Here is an 18,523-nt window from a genome sequence, read left to right as displayed (position 1 = left end):
AAAATTCAAATTGAATTAACTGTAAATGCGAGCAATTTGAAAAAAATTAAGGCCTTATGTTCAGTGTTGTCACTACATTTGTTAGGGATTTCATCACTGTGTGGAGGCGTTCAGTTCCAGGCTAACGTTTGGACAGACGGAAAGCTCCCCTGGAGCATGCAGGTCAAAGAGCCAGCTCTGCCCTGCCTGACATGGAAGAAATGAACACGCACAGCCTCCCACCTCCGTGGCGCCAGGCTGGACACACCACTCTTGCATCTGCGAGGGCACAGCGACAAAACCAGCCAGCTGAGCTGATTGTGGAATCTCTTAGGAGCTAAAAAATGGTGGACGAATGTTCGATGTTGTTCCTAGATCGTTAATATAAAGGGAGTTTTTTCCTGCAGGTATTTTGGCAAGCACAATCCAACACACTCATGATATCAAGTCATTAGTAACTTTTTTCAAAATGAGGAAAGAGGAAGAGAGGGAGGGAAGACCAGCACAAATGTTCAACAATTAGAGTAAGCCTATATGGAATAAAAATTATGCTCACAAAGAATTTTCAATATGGGGAAAATCTTATGAATTTATTTTAAGAGGCAAACATGTTTTCATCTATATATTTAAAGAAAATACAAAGTGCAATAAGAATTATATAGCAAATTAGCTCTAGCTCATTTTTCTCCTGTTTAAAGTACTTTTATTCCAAATTCCCTCTTATGAATACTTTAGCCTTGTAATCATAAAAATAATTGCTATAAAGAGATAACAAGAAATTCCATGAAAACTGTGAGGCCAATACAGGGTGTGCATCCATGTACATCTGTGCCCACATGGGGCCAGTGTGCTTCACTCTGAGTAGAGGGCTAAATGAGATTTTTGGCAGGATGTCTAGGTTAGTGAGATAAAACATCCCTCTTTTTGGGGATAAGTTTCAGTAGAGACCTCAACTGGAACGTGTAATGGCTTTGTGCTTCACAGACTCCAACACATTAAGGAATGGTAGCTTCATTCAGAAGTCACTACACTAAAGCCTCACTGTGTTATCCACCATAAAGGCTAAATAATGGCTCCTCCCTTGGCAGAGGAAGGGAACAAAGTAAAACATCCATAAGTACATGTAACTGTGCCATTACACCTACAGCTCTGATTCGCAGAGGTTTATAGAGCCAGAGACATCTCAGCCACTTTTACTCAAAGTTCTTCTTACCCTCCATCCCCAGCAGGCCTCAGCTAGTCCTGTGGATTTAAACAACGGATACACAACTTGCAACTCCTATTTTATTTCTCCAGCTACACATCCTGTCCTCTGAGGTCCTCCATCCATCATTTACCCTTGCCCTATCACAGACTGTTCTCCACAGAGCATCCAACATGGTACTTTTAAGACAAGTCAGCACATGCTGCCATTCTATCCCCAAATCTACCTCACTCAGAAGAAAATGCAAAGTGTTTGCCATCTCGCTTATATGACCCCGGCTTCCTCGAGCATCTCTCCCACTAGGCTCCTACGAACTTACCAGTCTTTTGGCACACTGACCTCCCCAGACAGCCACAAGATTCATTCCTTTTTCCATCAGATCGCTCTTCAATTGTCACCTTAATTTTAAATATGGACAGTCAGATTTAGTAAATAAAAATGCAGTACACCCAGTCAAAGCTGAATTTTTAGTAGAGTATGTCTCAAATATGAGCTTACCAAAGGCAGTGTTGCTCCAAGCACAAGTGGATAAGCAGAACCTCAGTCCTATCAGAGGTGGGGCTGGAGGGAAGGGAATGCAGAGGAAAACCTGGTGTTCCTGGGAAGACCAACTCTACAAAGGGAAGGTAGGAGTTGACTAGAAGAAGAAGGGAGAGCATTCTTGGCAAGACCTTGGTAAAGAAAAGGAAGCAATTTGATGAGTTCAAATGAGAGCAAAGGAGAAGAAGCAGAGCTGGGCTTAGACAGACAGTGGAGCTCCACTAACTCCTACCCTAGCAGCCTCTGTCCTCCCAATCCCTGACTCTCCCTGGATTACCCCTCTGTGTGCTCCAGGTCAAATTCTCTATCCTGCCCTAATCTTTCCAACAGAAAGTCACTTCTCCCTCCTCCACGTGTCCCCAACAGCACTTGCTTCCAACTGGAGTTATCCATGGTCCTACCACTTTATAGTCCTTAAAGGCAGAGTTAGTCTCATCCATCTTTGTGGGCCACACAGATGCCTCATGGGTGGTAGATTCTCCAAAAATCTGTTGCTTGGAATGCTGGGGTGTTAAACTTTCAGAGATAATAAAAGTGTCAAGGATCTGGGCTACGTGTGGGATCTGTGTGAAGTGGTGAGTGGACTGAATCTGAAAAACCAACGTGGTTTCTCATCAAGAAGCAAAAGTTCATATTCAGGGTCAACAGGATGGAGAAGCTGTGGCAGAAACTGGGGTCCCCTTATTTCATGGGATTTCAGATCAGATATTGGGAGGGGACAGGCAGCAAAGAGCAGACTAGTTAACAGCAAAAACTCTGTAGTCTGTGCCACTTCCATGAACAGCCTACAGGCTTTGCTACAGGAAACCTTGGGCAAGTTACTTCACTTTTCTGCCTTCATCTGAAAGTTTCTTCATCTGAGAAATGAGTATAGTAGTCCTTATTTGTTGGCTTATTCCAAGAGTAAATTAAGATAATCCCTCTAAGGCTCTAAACAGAGTGCCTGGCACACAGTTTCAGAGTAAGTGTGTTAGCTCTTATTGTTGCTGTCAGATCATAAGTATTTATTAAATGCCTTATTGTGCTAGACACACTTAGCTTCTGGAAATAAAAATATTTAAAAAGCCACTATGTTATCTCCAATATGTTGGGCTCATGAGCCAAAGGTACTAAAAGACAGATAAGAAGACACCTGTTTGGAGAGGTGGCAGGTAGGGGTGATGAGTACATTGAATTTCAAACAATGCCAGGATAGGACATTCAACTGATGATGTCCTGCAGACAGCTGAAGACATGTCAGTATGGGAAAGAGCCAGGGAGCACCACTCAACAACTGGAACAATAAGAGCAGGTGAGCTCTCTGGGTATAAGACGATAAGATCAGAACAGGCTGCGTGCTCAGACTACCTCCACCCTCAGGCAGCAACAGGAAGCTAAGGAGGAAGACAGGAAAAGATCAGACATTAGTAGATAAAGTTGGCATATAGAAAATTCACAGAGTGACAGTCACAAGCGTCATGGAAAGGCCATACAGCTGCTCTATAGGACATGGCCTGCACAGATGGGGTTGCAGCTGGGTGCAGCACTGGTAAAAGCTTGGGAACTTAAGGTGTTTTTCAAGTTATCACATCGCTCAGGCCCAGTGAGAGTCAGAACTAAGATTCTATGTACACCAGTAAACTGACTTCCAGTGGAATGCCTCCTCCTCCTGAAACACACCTTGATTACTTAGGAGCTAAGAACACACTGTGGTTTATACACAGTACAAAGCTTTCTGTCATTTTGGCTGCATCCATATGCCCAGCTAGATAGAGTTCTAAAATATAGAAAAGATGGAAATCATGGGAGTTCATTTTGCTGCCTATAGTTCTTTAATATTTATGCCTATGTTTTATCTATCTATCTATCTACCTACCTATCTACCTACTTACCTACCTTCTACCTACATCTGGGGAGATGAGGAAAAAGTGGTGAGGGAGGAGATTGAAACAATCCAAAGAAGAGTAGCAGAGGTATAGTGGGGAAACTAGAATTTACCCAGGATCAGTACTAGAGTGTGAAGGAGCAACCCCCTTCCTTTTAAGGAGACATGGAAGAAGGAAAAAAAATTAACCAGGGTGGTGTAGAATGCAGAAATGGGTCAAACCCACAAAATGGGCCAGATGGAATGCTGAAATGAAGCCAAGCTCCAGAGATGTTTCTGTGCCCCCAAAATTCAAACCATGATCGGAAGAAGAAACCAGTGAACAAAGTCCATGAAAAAGAAACAACCAATTAGTGAAATTCCAAGTAAACTCTATAAAAGCTTGTTCCCAACCCCACACTGCCATCTTTGCTCTCTCCTACTCTCTTGTCCTGGTAAATTCTTTTTCCAACCTGCAGCTCCAAAATTCATGACATAGACTGAAATAGAAGAAAGGCCAAGAGTAGCAAAGACAGAAAAGAGGCAGGAAGGGAGGGTAAGAACCACAAGGAGTAGGGAAAGACCCTGTCTGCCATTTTGCTGTTAAAGGCAGTTCCAGAACCATTTAAGGCATTTGTTCAAAAGCTAGATTCTTGGGCTCCAAGCCAGAGCTACTTAGACAGAAGCATTTGGGGCAAGTCCCCAGAAACACAGTGTGCTTAAGCCCCTGATCCTGGAGATTCTCACAGACAGTAGAGTTTGAGCACTACTGAAGGAAAAAAAAAAAGAAAAGTTGCTGAAAATATGGTTTTTCTTAAAATTTTAGATCTACCTGACGTAAAGTCACTATCACAATTTTCAGGTGTACAGGTGAGCAGTACTAGGTATATTCACATTGTTGTGCAAATAACTTCCAGAACTTTTACATCTTCTAAAACTGAACTCCTACACATACAGAGCACTATTCTAAGTGTGCTGGTTTATTATCCTGGATTATCCTAGATTGAGAGTTAATACACAGGTGACAGACACAGACGCTACTTCAGGCACCGGGCTGGCGGGTCAGGGCTGAGCTGAAGAGGTGAGACATTTTTTTGATTTCCTTGCTTCAGTTGTCGTGAGAGTAAATGCTCCAGGTACTCTGACAGAGGTGACTAATATGAAATACACATACATTAGAAAAGAGATGAATTTTAGTCCACATTTTTGTTCTTTATGGTGTGTTTTGGCACTTGTGCTTATTCTTTTGCCTAACATTGCTAGCTACATGTTGTCTAATCTTAGAGTCCTTGCTTTCCAAGGGTCAACACTGACATGTATTCCCAATGTGTATGATGCACTGTTCTGTCTGTAGTCACTGGTACACAGCTACACACACATTTTTATTGACAGTTAAAACACGCCACTGTGTCGATTTAATATTTATTAACAAGTCACCATATACTGGACGTGGAGATGTTTTCCTGTTCAGAATTCAATACCCAGTATAAAAACAACTGAATGAACTGCTCCTGATTTGAGGTCCACGGTCAAGAGGCCTTCACTTCCTCAAGTCCCCTTACATCTATCTTCACACTGCAAGTCAGTTCTGTGTGGTGAGGATTAGGAGTTAGCTCTTCACCACGGAAATTGTGTACATCTAGGAAATGTTCTTTATGCACTCAATGTTACTTGTATTAAATTGCTCTTAATATTAAATTATTAATATTTTTGTAATTAAGTTATTCTTATTGCCCTCCACCAAAAATAGAGTTTTTGTTTGCTCGCTTGTTTGGTTTGTTTGTTCTCTTTTTGGTTTTCCAACACTCGTTGACTCACTATGTAGCCCAGGCTGGTCTCGAACTTATAATCCTCCTGCTTAAGCCTCCTGAGGGCTGGGATACAACATATACCACCATACCCAGCTTGCACTCATTTAAAAATGAATTCACTTTCCTTGGGAGGGAAGGAAGGGGAAAGGTTGGTCAACAAGTGCTAGTTACAGTTAAGCAGGAGAAGTAAGTTCTGGTATTCTGTTGCACAGTCAGGTGACTATAGACAAAAATAATGCACTAGTTGTTTCCTAATAACTAGAAAGCTATTGAAAGTTTTCATTAGAAAGAACTAATAAATGTTTGAGGAGACAGATATGCTTGCCCTGATTTGAGCATTATACAATGAATTTGTGTATCATAATAACCCATGGTAGCCCATACTTAGGTATAATTTTTATGTTAATTTAAAACGTTTTTAAATTATAAAATTTAAAAAGAAGGATGCCTAGTGATTTTTAAAACATCTATGCTATAGGGCACCTCTTTGGTATATAATCCTTCCTTATTTAAGAGCCATGCCAGATAAATTTGCATTGAAATATTGCTTAAGCCTGATTTTGGAGTTAAGTAACTAACTCCAAAGTGTGTTATCTACACTGTCTACTGTCTACAATGTTTTGTTCTGACAGATGAATGCTAGAATTATTTATATCTACATAGAGTCCATTAGAGACAACATTTACTACTAAAATCCAGCTGAGAAAGGGAGAGAAACTCCATTGTTATGCAAAAGTCATAAATCTTTTCTCCTTAATTTGTAAAGCAGTCCACCATATTACCCTCTTTTGCACGTGGAGAAATAGTGATAGAAAGAAATTAAGTGGTTTCTGTAAAGTCCCACACGCAGCAAGATAAATTAATGACTTCCTACTTAAAAAAGCATTTCAAAGATACTTGCTTCTTGTTTCTCAACACCCTCATGTATAGAAAAGAAAACAGGGATTTTTCTCTTTTTTTGGAAGACCGTATCAGTCTCCTTATAGATGGAGAAAGGCTCTGGTTTTATTAAAGACACGTGCAATAAAACATGAAAATATCAGTAGACGTGTCCGTACGATATCAACAGCATCTTCTGATGGTTAACTAAATTTCCCACCAGGAAAGGTACGGAGAAGGGAGGTGAGACTAGACACAAAATCAAAATCTATTCATGGGTGAGCCAAATTTAAACATTTGCAATCCTCCTGAAAACGCCACCACTGGAGAAAAATGTGTTTTACAATATTAAGGAATATCTTTATCAAAACAGTGATTCAATGAAACAAATGTGTATTATATTACATAGTCCTTGTTCAAAAGGCCATTATGAAACCCATCAACACTGGTTTTATACTTTTTAATACAGAAATCTATTTCTATTATTTTAAAGCTTAATAATGAGATTTTCCACTTTGTAGATTATCTGGGTCAAATTTTATATTGCAATAAATTGAAATTAAGTGTTTTCCTTGGTTATGTAATTTTTTTCAGGACTCTCTCCCTCAGGAAATGTTTGTGTGTATTTTGTATCAGAGATGAATTTTAATGTTATTTTGAGACAAATATAAAAGAGTCCAAAAGCAGTGTTTTCTAGCATAGAATCTGCAGTATTTAGGAGCTACCTACTGTTTTGCAGTGTGTGTGGATATCTGAAAATTCAGTACTGTCACTTTTGTGATAAACATTAACGGTCCCAAGTGTGCTAACAACGCTTAGCACTTGGTGCTTTATAAGACACTGAAAACATGACTTGATTACATTTAATTTGATTCCAATTAAAAAGCACTTAAGAAGTTTCTATTGAATTAGATTACACTGAAAGTTTCTATAGAAGACACCTCATTACCTAAGACAGCTTTAATTTAAAATGATAACAGAGAGCAAAAAACACTGTTCATTTTAATAAAATGGGCTTCATCCTGTACTATCATTTCACCATTGCATGCTGTAGACTTTGGTTTATTAAATAAATGTACAGGAACCCGGGAGGGGGGAGGAAGCAACATTTATAATACTGAGCACCTCACCCACAGTTCACCTTAGACAGAATGGATCACACCGATTTTAAGTCTTAGCAAAAACCAGAAATGGGGCAGTCTAAAAAAAATTTTTTTAAATAAAAATCAGGATATATTACTGACATTGGAGTGAAAATATCAACTCTGTCCTGAATTTTTAAGCAGTGAATTTTCCAAGTAACTAAAATGAAAATGAACTTCTGATTTATAAGGCAACAATTGCCAAATAAATACAAGGTGTCACCAAACTCCTCGACTTTCTGAAATGCAACTTTTCTTTTAAGCAAAGAACTCCCTGAAATGGAATTAGTGTATATTCACAATCAGGACAAAAATCAGGACTCTTTGTCTTCCCAACGCTGCCAACAATTTTTTAAGTGTTATTATTTTACAAGTCCCAGTTTGTGTTACAGTTTCAAAAAAGGAAAATGATGATTAAAAACAAAATGATGATTAAAAACAAATGTCCTAAAGTCAGTTATTTCGCACTAAGCATAACCGCATGGCTAGCTTTCACTGGCCGGAGCCCTGCGGCCACGTTTGGCATCCCAACTCTGATACTTCAGGAATAAAGGCAACTCTGTGGTTTGTGGTTAGTGATTAAGCACCGAGTGAGCTTGGTGTGTGCGTTCTCGTACAGGAAAATCTTCAGCATTTTGAGCATTTCACACTTTGTAACAATGTCTTTATTATGCCTTCCAGAATTAATTGACCTAAAATCCAGTGACTACGTTATATCTATTGGGCAATTAGAACTCTAAGGACCAAGAACAACAAAAAAAATCACATTATTGACTTTTAGATCTTCAATCAAATATTTTACAGCTGCAATTTACAAAACTTATTTCCTTTTAAATTGACAGTGTATCAAAATCTGTGCTAGTGATTCGAAGCCTATCAGTATGATCCATACCCTCTCCAAAATTAGGATTAAAATCTAAAACCAATTCTGCTGCCACTGGACTTACTCTCTCACCCTGCCCTTTCTCTCGCAGTCTAGGTGGATCGCTTCTGAGACAGATGAAACTCCTTAATTCTAAGCTTCTGTGAAAGTCTGCCTGACCTTGAGAGCAAGAACAGAGGGTGTGGGTAATGCCCTGGTTTAGTGACAGTAGCTCTAGATACAAGAGAGTGTGCTTGTTGTCAATGATCATTGCTGAAATCTGCCTATACCACACTGCAACAATCAATTTTGTAAATGATTGCAATAATCAAGGAAATTGCCTAATTTATAAATCCTTCCATACAGCATTTTAATGGATTCCTCCATTTTAATGCTGATGCCTTCAGAGCTAAATGAATTGTTGTCTAGGCTGTCATTACACAAAATGATAAAAACATTGCGTCTGGTCGGGAAACCACACCTCATGGATATTCAGACCCTCAACCCATAATCACTCATTAGTGACTTCCACAAAAGTTTCACAAGGGAAGCAAAAGAGCAGGCATCTTTGTGCCTACATCTTTGTGCAAACCTTGTTAGAGTTGCAGAATGAGAACAAATCACCTTGCAGTGAACTGCCCTGTAATAGATGCATCCCCTCTTTATGACAGCCTCACAACATAACAGTTTTTCTCTCCTCCCTTTTAGAGAGCACCATATTATGCCACCAAGCCTCAGATGGGGACTCACACCAGCATGGATGATGCTGGGTATGCTAAAGCAGATGTTCGATGTTCCAGTCCTTGTGCTCCCACTAACAGGTAAATGCACGGAGTCCACCTGGAAGCCTGGGCTGCTCACTTAGCTCTTTCCCTAAGCCAACCACACATAGATTGCTCTTCCCAGTTAAACCTTGGCCAATTGATTCCAGCCAATAGTGTCCTGTCAGTACTTTACTTACTGCTCAATCTCACTAACCTGACATTTATGGTGCACTGATTGGCCTCTGTCAGTGGTGCCGGTTGTAAATTCACTTTGAAAAGCTTTGTGTTAACAGCCTTCAACCAGGCTCCAAGAAGAGTACGAACAGGCAGCCTGACAATTGCTCGACCTCCTGCCCTTATTACAGTGAGTAAATCAGGGTTTGAGCCATTAGGCTGGAGCCTGGGGCCTACACAAAAAGGATTGACATGACGAAAGGTCAACCTCTGTCACACATGTGTAACAATTTGGATAATGGAATTCTGTAACTTATCTGAGCAAGGTGGCAAATGCTTACAAGGAAAAGTCTATTCTGTTCTGGCCTCTCTGGCATTATGCTAAGTACTTATATCAGAACCTGTATTTCTTGTGTAAATACACAAGGAATGTCTGAACTCATGAAATTTTGTAGTGTAGATGAGTCTCAAAAAGAAAGAAAAAGAGAGAGCGGGAGAGGCTGAGTTCTTCTGCTCACAGCCTTCCTAGAGCACCCTACCCTACCCGTGTCTTTCATCCATTCTCTGGCAAGATAGGGCTTTGATAGTATGGGCACAATTCTCCTGCTAAGCACTAGGCAATTTTTTGTATTCAATCAAAAAATTTTGAGCCATAATATTATGCTACAACTATAAGTGATTCTGGGAAAATACAGCAGATTTTCTCACACACTGAAAATGGCCTTAACTCCCACAGTGAGATGAGAAGGCTGTCCTGCAAGATTCTCAGGACCAGTGTCACCATGACCATATCTCCATCGCTCTCTTGCCACCATGCAGCGATGGGGACAGATTTCATCCATCCAATAACACCAAGAATCTGATTCCACTTTCTAATTCTTTTAAGGCAGTGTAGAAAAAGAAAACAAAAATACTTGACTGAAGAAAATACGCGGTTGTGAACTGAGAAATACTTGTGAATTATGTTCTTCACATGGACAAAATGTTATCAATTAAAAAAATAAACTGAACTAATGAAAAAAAAATACTTCTGTGGGTACAAACCCTATCTCACTTTCCAAAGTATTTGCACTAAAACCCCGTAGTGTCAAATGCATGTTTGAATTAAACCTCATTAATTAGTGAGAATCTCCAAATGGCTCTAAACTTTTTTAAGTCGAGTCATCTGTGAACTGAGACCACCAAGGGTGGTGCATGCAGCCTGGTACTTAAACCAACAGAACAAGGACCTTAAATAGACCTTTCCAAAGCCAACCTAAAGTTCCACGTTTTGATTTTTAACACAATACTGGAAGCTGTTCCAATAGGCGGCAGATGGCTTTACAATGTGTGGAAGACTACAAAATGCCCGCGCTCTGTCGAATGGGCACCACTGTGGAAGACATCTGCAGACCACACGTGGCCACGCCAGGGGGACACAGCAGCTGCTTCGATGCATAATTTAAAACACAGTAGTAACACGACTAGGGTCGGTTTTTAAAGAGAAGTTATTTGAATTTCACAAAATTGACATATTCAAAACCAAGCTGTCAGACAGACTAGTATATTAAATGAGAAACTGCTGAGGAACATAATTTTTACTTCAATCTTAACTGTGACAGCCACATATTCTATTCCTTAGTGTCTTGATGAATCAGGCCAAAATGAGCCAAAGTCTAAAGCAAAATACATAGTATATAGTTACAATGCTATCACTGGAACAATTTTTAATGATTTTAATTCCATTTAAAATTATTAATTTAAAATGGCTTTTTCAACATCTAAATATATACAAACAGGTACAGTGCTATATACGTGGAATTGGGTCATTTATAAAAACATACATAACACATTTAAAACATGAAATCAATTCATTTCCTTCTAGTGCCAATTAACTATGATGGTTTTGAAATATAAACATTTAGCAATGTGTAATATAGTTTTAATATTGGTTTTCGTTAGTATCTTTTGACCTAAGCTAAATGGTAATGATGAAAAATAGGCCATTTGTTTAAAAGCAAAACCCTGATTAAATCTAAATTATTTTGCCACAAAAATCAAATCACAAAAAGGCTCACATTATGTTAATTCCCTTTGGTTTTCTAAAGAAAAATACTAAAGGTTTCCACATAGTACAAATGAAATTTATTTTGTCATTGTCACTAAAAGTTCTTGTCAAATCAGACTTTGAGTTGAAAGGTGTAATTCTAGCCTATCTTAAATCATAACTTTGTTTTAAACTTCCGTATTTTATTCCAGTAGAATTTAAGTATACACTGTGTACATTCCTCAGGTCTAGTCATATTAAACTCTGATGTTAAGCAGAAAGGGGAAACCATGTGCAACTAGATTAATTTATCTCAGGGGAAAAAAGAGCACATTAATAATCAAGATAATGTTTTCATAACTGTTGGAATCAAACTTCTTTATTAGAAAACACATCAGGGTAAAATTATCTCACTCCCATCAATAAGACTTAATTGCTGAGAAAGATTCTGTTTTCTTTGCAAAATATTCAGAAAGATTTTTCCCAATACATCCAAATAGTTAGAAATGTATCATGTGCCCAAGTGTTATTAGAATAAATATATATATAGCCAAGGAATTGTCTAATGGAGCCTGCAATGTTTTGATTTTTAAAGTATCTGAATTTATCACTTTTAAAAAACACATTAAATTCTGATTCTAAAAGAAATTGACCAAAAACTGACTAACTTGGTTTTTAGCTTACTGCTCTCCTTAAATTAGAAAAAAAAATTACCTTAGATTATTGCTAAGAAAGGAGGAGGAAGAAGACACGAGGAGGAAGACGACGACGAAGAGGAAAGAAATGCTCTTTGAATTTCCCATAAATGCCTAAAAGATTCAAAGTATATTGAAGTAGTGGAATGATACTTAATTTTCCATTGCTATATTTTGAATAAGTAGGATTAAACTCATGAAAATATTAACTAAAAAATGATAGCATGCTACAAACTAACCAAATATACTCACGTAAATTAAATATCAAAAAGTAATTCTACAAAGAAAATAGAGCTTTCAATGATTAAACAAAAGGAGTAACTAAGGTGAATGCATTTGTTTCTGTTAGAAGCCTTATGTGTATAATAAAGTACAACGAGACTAAAAACAATGAACTGTAAACTGAAGCAAAAATCCATCATCTACTGGAAACAGTGATGGGAAGAGATTAGTGATTCATTTACTGCACTGAAATAAAGATAAGTAACTGTGGTGAGATCTATCAGGACCTGAGTATTGAACTCTAACTACAAAGACATTTCTTCATCAGCAAATGACTTGAAAGAATGTAAGGAAGAGAAACAATTACAGTTGACTTTCAAAATAAAATAGTCATGATTCAACTACTTTTAACTTTTTAAAAATTCTGCTGTATGTCACCTTGATATTCTGGAAGGTATCTAAGAGAATATATTTAATGGAAAATTATTACACGAGTCATTAAACAGCTATTGCCAAGCCTTTCCTATATAGATTTATAGTGTATTCCAATTACCGATCCCTTATAATATAAATAACGTAATGATTCAAGTTTTTCACAATAGAACTTAGGCTTGACAGACTAAAATTTAAGGAGCAATTCAACATTTAGAATCTTCTGTAACTTAATCCAAATGGTCATGTTTCATAAATCATAATGCTTAAAATTAGAAATAAACTCATACGTCATATCAAAAGTAATTATACTGATAAAAATCTGAAACATATTTTCTAAAGTAAGTGTTTTGTCTTACAAATAGACATTGGCACTAAGTTACCTGACCCCAGTCATATTTCTTATGCTCTCCCAGGAGACATTTTGGTCTGAAATTTCAATATCCCTTCAATCCCCCAAATACACATTATTCTAACCATTGTTACAGATGATAAAAATAAATAGATTAATTATGTCCTGAATTTAAGAGTATTGATCACCTAAGAATACATCCAGCAAGTCATTTTATGACACAGAAACAACACCCTTAATTCACATGCCCCAAAACAATAGGCAAAACTCACTCCACAGCCACAGAAGTATCAAGAAAAAGAAAAAAACAATCAGACCAAATTCCCCAGTCTTTTACAGTAGAATTTGGACTTAAAGAAGTACAAAGCAGGTCCCTCAGTTCTCAGGGTTGGTCTCTATTATTATATTCTATGTGTGCAGTGACCTCCTGCCAGCATCCCAATCAGCCAGTCTTCTACAAAAAAAAAGAAAGAACTATGGGATTTTTTTTTTTCACATTTATGCCTCTGTCCCTTGAACCCTAAAAACAGACAGGCATCAGAGGGCAATTTCACAGTGTTCAGTTTTAGGTAGAGCAAATCTGTTCCATTGAACAGCTGCCTCGGGACGCCCCCAGAAAAGTTATGGGCAGATCTTACTATATGATGTTAGTGCTCCTAACAACGCTAGGGAAGCATGACATGCCTAGAAGTGTTTCATACGCTTTAAGCCACATTGGAGGTTACAACCAATTAGTCAGAAAGAAAAACCAAGTAGGCAACGTTTCAAAACCAGATGCTTTGGCCATGTCCCACCTGTCAGCTTCCTACACAAAAGTGCTACCTCCTAGCCTCCATCCGTGTATCTGTGCACCAACCAAGCTATTTTCTCCTACCACACTTTAGAAATTAGGTTTTTTTAAGAAAAACTTCATTTGGGAATGAAGGTAAATATGGCGAATGTGTTTTGTATCCATATATGAAGACAGAACAGGAAACCTGTTGAAATTGTTCCAAGAAGGGGAGGGGAGTAGAGGGAGAATGACAGAGGGTGTAAATCTAAGATACATAGTAAGCACATATGTAAATATCACAATATTTCCCCTCCTCAACTATTATATGCTAATAAAATTTTAAAAAAGAAAGACTCCATTTGGTAACATAAATATGAGGGCCCCCCCCCACATACACACACATACTCAGGAATCCTATTCTGAAAGAATGAACATTTAATTGCCCTCCCAGACAGTTTCGGAGTGAAACAGAACCCAGGGGCCAGGCCCCAGGGCTCCAGCGCATAACTGCAGGGAAGGCAGTCCAGGGGCTCTCTGTCCTCACCTTGAGCTGCTGCGGGTTCACATGCTTCCCCCCCCCCCATCAAAGGAGGCGTGGCAGATGTAGGCCCCAGTCCCAACCTTCACAAGAGGACTGTTTTTTCCCAAAAACGGTATCTTCAGCGTCTAATACAATGCTGGCCAGAGGGGAGCTCAGCAAAAGTTAGCGTTGTGTTCAGTGTGACAAGTTTTCTGTAGTGAATATGGGGCAGCTGAGGTGAAAATGACCATGTTGACAGCCACTGAGTGTGGGGCACAGGCAAACTGTGGCAGAAATGACACTCCCCAGCCCTGAGGTCTCCACATGGACCTGGCCCCTTCCGTTCAAGAAGCTTTCCTTTCTGACTATTCCTACTTATTCCACCTGGCCACAGTCAGATTTTACCTATTACTTAAGGTTATGGATCCTAGCACCTTACATTTCACATATAATCTCCACAGCGCAAAATTGGTGGAGGGATTACCCAATGACATGAGTCTCTCTTCTGGTGTGGCCCTCAATAACCAACCTTGATGCTCTGGGAGAAATCTCAAGTTAACATCTTTTGATAGGTTGTTTTTAAGTAATAGCAGTGGATCTTGGTTATACTACAGTGCTCAGAGTTTTCCCATATTTCGAATTTCTATTTTGTCGAAAAGTGTGTAATTTCACTTTGTCAGAAAAAGAAGCAAAATTGTGATTTTTTTGATTCACAATAAAATTTAGAAAGTGCTTGAGCACTCCAAAAGTTGTAAAAACATGTTTTGGTCTTTCATATTCAGCATTTACAAAGTTGTTTTTAATCTGAGAAAATTAGTCTGACTGGCCCTTCTCTCTGCGATTCCTTCTGCTCCAGGTACAGAAACACATGAGAGCTTGGAATGGGACAGAAGGATCACCTGGCTCCCATCTAACACCCACCCTCCTCTACTGTAGCTCCTCAGTTCTTCTCTCTTATTCTCCAGACTCAGAGACCAGGGGTAATCCACCCCAGAGGAACAGAAGCAGATTAAGGTGGCTCTGTCTTCACAAACCAGTAGGCCCTGTCTTCCTGGCTTGGTTGGTATTTTGGCAGACCTGGCTCTGCCACTCTCCTTTCTCCGCTGCTACAGAGACCAGGCCAAGGCTTTACAGGGTCAGGGAAATCTACTCTTCACTACCCTCCAGGGGCCAAAGGAGGCTCTCCTTCAGTTGTCACCTGCCAGGGTCCTGGCTCTGTGTGGGCCACGGTTCCGGCCCAGTCCCCGGGAAGGTGCTCAGCAGGGGCCGCTTACCTCCCAGAGGTGCTGCGTGTTCCTCACCGCGCCCGCCTGCACCTTCTCCGGGGGCAAGAGCACTCCCTGGAAGGGCCCGATCCAGGTGCCCTGTTGGATCCTCTGCGCGGCGCAGATGCCGTAGGCCAGGCCGGGCACGGTGCTGGTGCACAGGCACACCTCCCGGGGCAGGTCCCGCAGCCACTCGGGCAGCTCGGGCGGAGGAGCCGCGGCCGCAGCGCTGCTGGTGCCCACCAGCCGTCGCAGCGAGTGCAGCGGCCCGTGCATGGGGCACTCGCCGTTGCGGTTGTCCGCGCACATGTCGCAACCTGCGGAGATACGCGGGAGGGAGGGAAAGCAGAGCGTTAACCCAGACTCGGGCGGGCCCATCCTCAGCCAGGGTAAGCCACCTGCGGGCGAGGTGACGCTCTAGGTGCTCCGAGGCCACTAGCGATTGGGGAGCCGAATCTGCCCACTGCCTTGGAATTTGCAGCACCCAAATCAAATCTGCCTGGTGCTGAGACGGCAGCCCTGCTGGTCTCTCTGCCATGCCATTTGCAGGCTCCCCAGGTCCTCCCTATCCGCCATTCCAGGGTGTGCTTTGAGTTGTACCCCAGAGAAGTCGGTCTCTTGCCCAGTGTGGTATCTCGGACACATTCTACATTGGCCACCTGGGTATCTGGAGGAAATGCTTTAAAATCACCGAAGCGGCTTCCCGATCGCCCCCCAAGCACCAGAGGCGCAAGGCAGACCCAGCCCGCCGCCCCGCGGAACCGGATCCCAGTCCCTGCCCTGAGCCGTTCTCCGCTGGAGCCTGGACCTCGGCCCCTGGCCGCCCCGTCAGCGCCACTCCAGGGACTCCTGCCGGGCGGGGACCCGTGGGGACTAACGGTGTGGGGAGCGTTGCGGCGGGGTAGGTGAGCCTGTGCGCGAGTTCTTCCCCAAGGCCGAGATCGAGATCACAGCAATTTTAAGCAACAGGGTAACTGACAACGGAGACGGACCCAAGTCCTGCCCCGACGGCCGATCCCGAGAATAAATGCGATGGTAGTGCTGTAAGCCAGTGACACTGTTGCCGAAGCTGTCCCTCTGTGACTTTCTCCAGCGCAGCCCTCCCGGCGGGCCACTCAGTGTCCTTCGGCTGGAACTGGGAGGGAAGAGACCCGGCGGCCGCGGGAAGCAGGGCCTGCAGCGACCGCGCTGTCGAGTCGCCGCGCACTCGGGGTTATTAATGGGCCTGGCGGAGCCGCCGAGTCTGCGCCCCGCACGGCGGGCCCGCCCGGAGAAGGCGGCCTCGGCGCCCGCCGGCGCGACCTGGCCTCCCTGGCCCAGCCTCCCTCGGGAGCCTCGGCGTTCTCGCGTAGGGAGGGGGGTGGTCTTATGGCACTGGGCCTGACACTTGGTGAGACAGACTGGTGGAGGTGGTAGGAGAGAGCCAGGAAGCAACGGATGCGCCGGTGGGGGAAGGCTGGTACCCCCTCGGGTCCTGGGGCACCTACGCCTGGCTTTGGCCGGAGTTAGGCCTGGTGGATTAATTACCCTGGGTATACCTCATCTGTACTGAAACGCCCAAGAAACAAAGTGAGTCCATGAGGAACTTTCCACCATGGAAACCAAGGAACTTTCCACCAAGGAACGGGGAATCACAGCCCAGCCGGTTCCAGCTAGCTGTGCCTTACCCTCAGGCAGCAGCTACTCCATTCCTCCCAAGATAGCCAAAGGCCAGGAAAACTTTGGAGTGCGACTACTTGGAGAGGTGGCTAGGCCTCTCAGGTGAGAACCTGCAACCTGTTTCTGCGGGTTCCTCTGAGCCTCCCTCAACACAAAGGCGCCCTCTGCCAGCAGCACAAGCTAATGTTAAAACTGGTCAGGACTCCACTTTTAACCCTAAGGCCTAGATGAGAGAATGCAAACACTTATCCATACGTCAGGTCCTCAGAAAAACACAATCTTCACTCACTTTCACGAGCTTTTGATTGTGTAAATAAAAACCTCAAGACATTGTGTCTTGGAAAAGCAGACAATTAAATACTCAAGACTACTGAGTGCCTACTATGTGCCATGCATCTGTCTTGAACCAAGCTACCTCCACATTCTCTAAGTACCATGATTCCCGTTTTACAGGTGAAGCAAATGAGGCCTCAGGAGCACTGTAACTTGACCAAGGACCAGGAAGCTACCAAGTGACAGAAATGATTCACAGTTGGGCCTGCCTGACACCAAAGGCTTCAAACCAAGATTTAAGAAGACTAATGAAAGCTAGGAGAATTTTAGACCCAAACTCATGACTCAATCAATAGAACTGAAATATTTCACTGACGTAACTATTTGGGGGCCACAAAAAGTGCTCTAGCATGATTGAATTATAGAGATTTCTCTCTTTCCCACACTCTTGGGGTTGGGGAATTAAAGTCCAAGAATGAATAGGAAAGTAAAAGATAATGTCCATAATTTTTAGTGTCTGGCTTCAGAGATGGTGCTTCAGCACCTAAGCAAAAATAGCAAAACACAAATGACAATAAGCAAGGGCAATTTGCCCATGAAAATAACAAATCGCCCCAGGGAATTGCTTAACCGATTTTCCCTTTCTGGTTGACTGTGAAGCAAAAGAGTGAGAAGCAAAAACATTTACTATTCACACCCCTAACAGCCTGTCCCCGAGATTCTATCGCCCTCCAGCATCTCACATGGACCATCACATCAACTATATGGGAAATAAAACAAGGAGCAATAAACTCCAGTCACAACCCCCACAGACAAGAAGCACTCTTCTAATAATATTTGTAATGAATGACAATAAAACTACAGTAAGTCCTTTTTCCAAGAAATCCTCTAAAGCCTTCTTCAACTTAATAAGTTTCATTTTTCTCTACAACATGTTAAAAAAAAACTTCATAGTTAAATTCTGCAGAGTACTGAAAACCTGAGGCTTTCCCCCAATGTCTAGAAGCTACCTTAAGTCCACTACAGAGTAGACAATCAAATTCACTTTAATTAATCCACCAATGAGTCTTAATATGAACCACTTTATGCTATATCAAAATATTCTGCCA

General features: G+C 41.6%; 1 protein-coding gene across 2 annotated transcripts in view; it reads right to left on the bottom strand.

The window, feature by feature from the left end:
* Prdm6 (PR/SET domain 6) overlaps window positions 1–18,523 on the bottom strand; it is a 101,414-nt gene that overhangs the window by 75,665 nt on the left and 7,226 nt on the right. For both annotated transcript variants that reach the window (XM_020176306.2, XM_074076568.1), the window contains one exon: window positions 15,492–15,799. In XM_020176306.2, coding sequence (XP_020031895.2) covers window positions 15,492–15,799 — 308 coding nt within the window. The remainder of the gene's footprint in view (window positions 1–15,491; window positions 15,800–18,523) is intronic.

The sequence above is a fragment of the Castor canadensis genome, chromosome 6 (assembly GCF_047511655.1).
Source record: "Castor canadensis chromosome 6, mCasCan1.hap1v2, whole genome shotgun sequence".
NCBI lineage: Eukaryota > Metazoa > Chordata > Mammalia > Rodentia > Castoridae > Castor > Castor canadensis.
The sequence above is the reverse complement of the archived record's forward strand: the minus strand, read 5'-3'. Positions and strand labels throughout refer to the sequence as shown.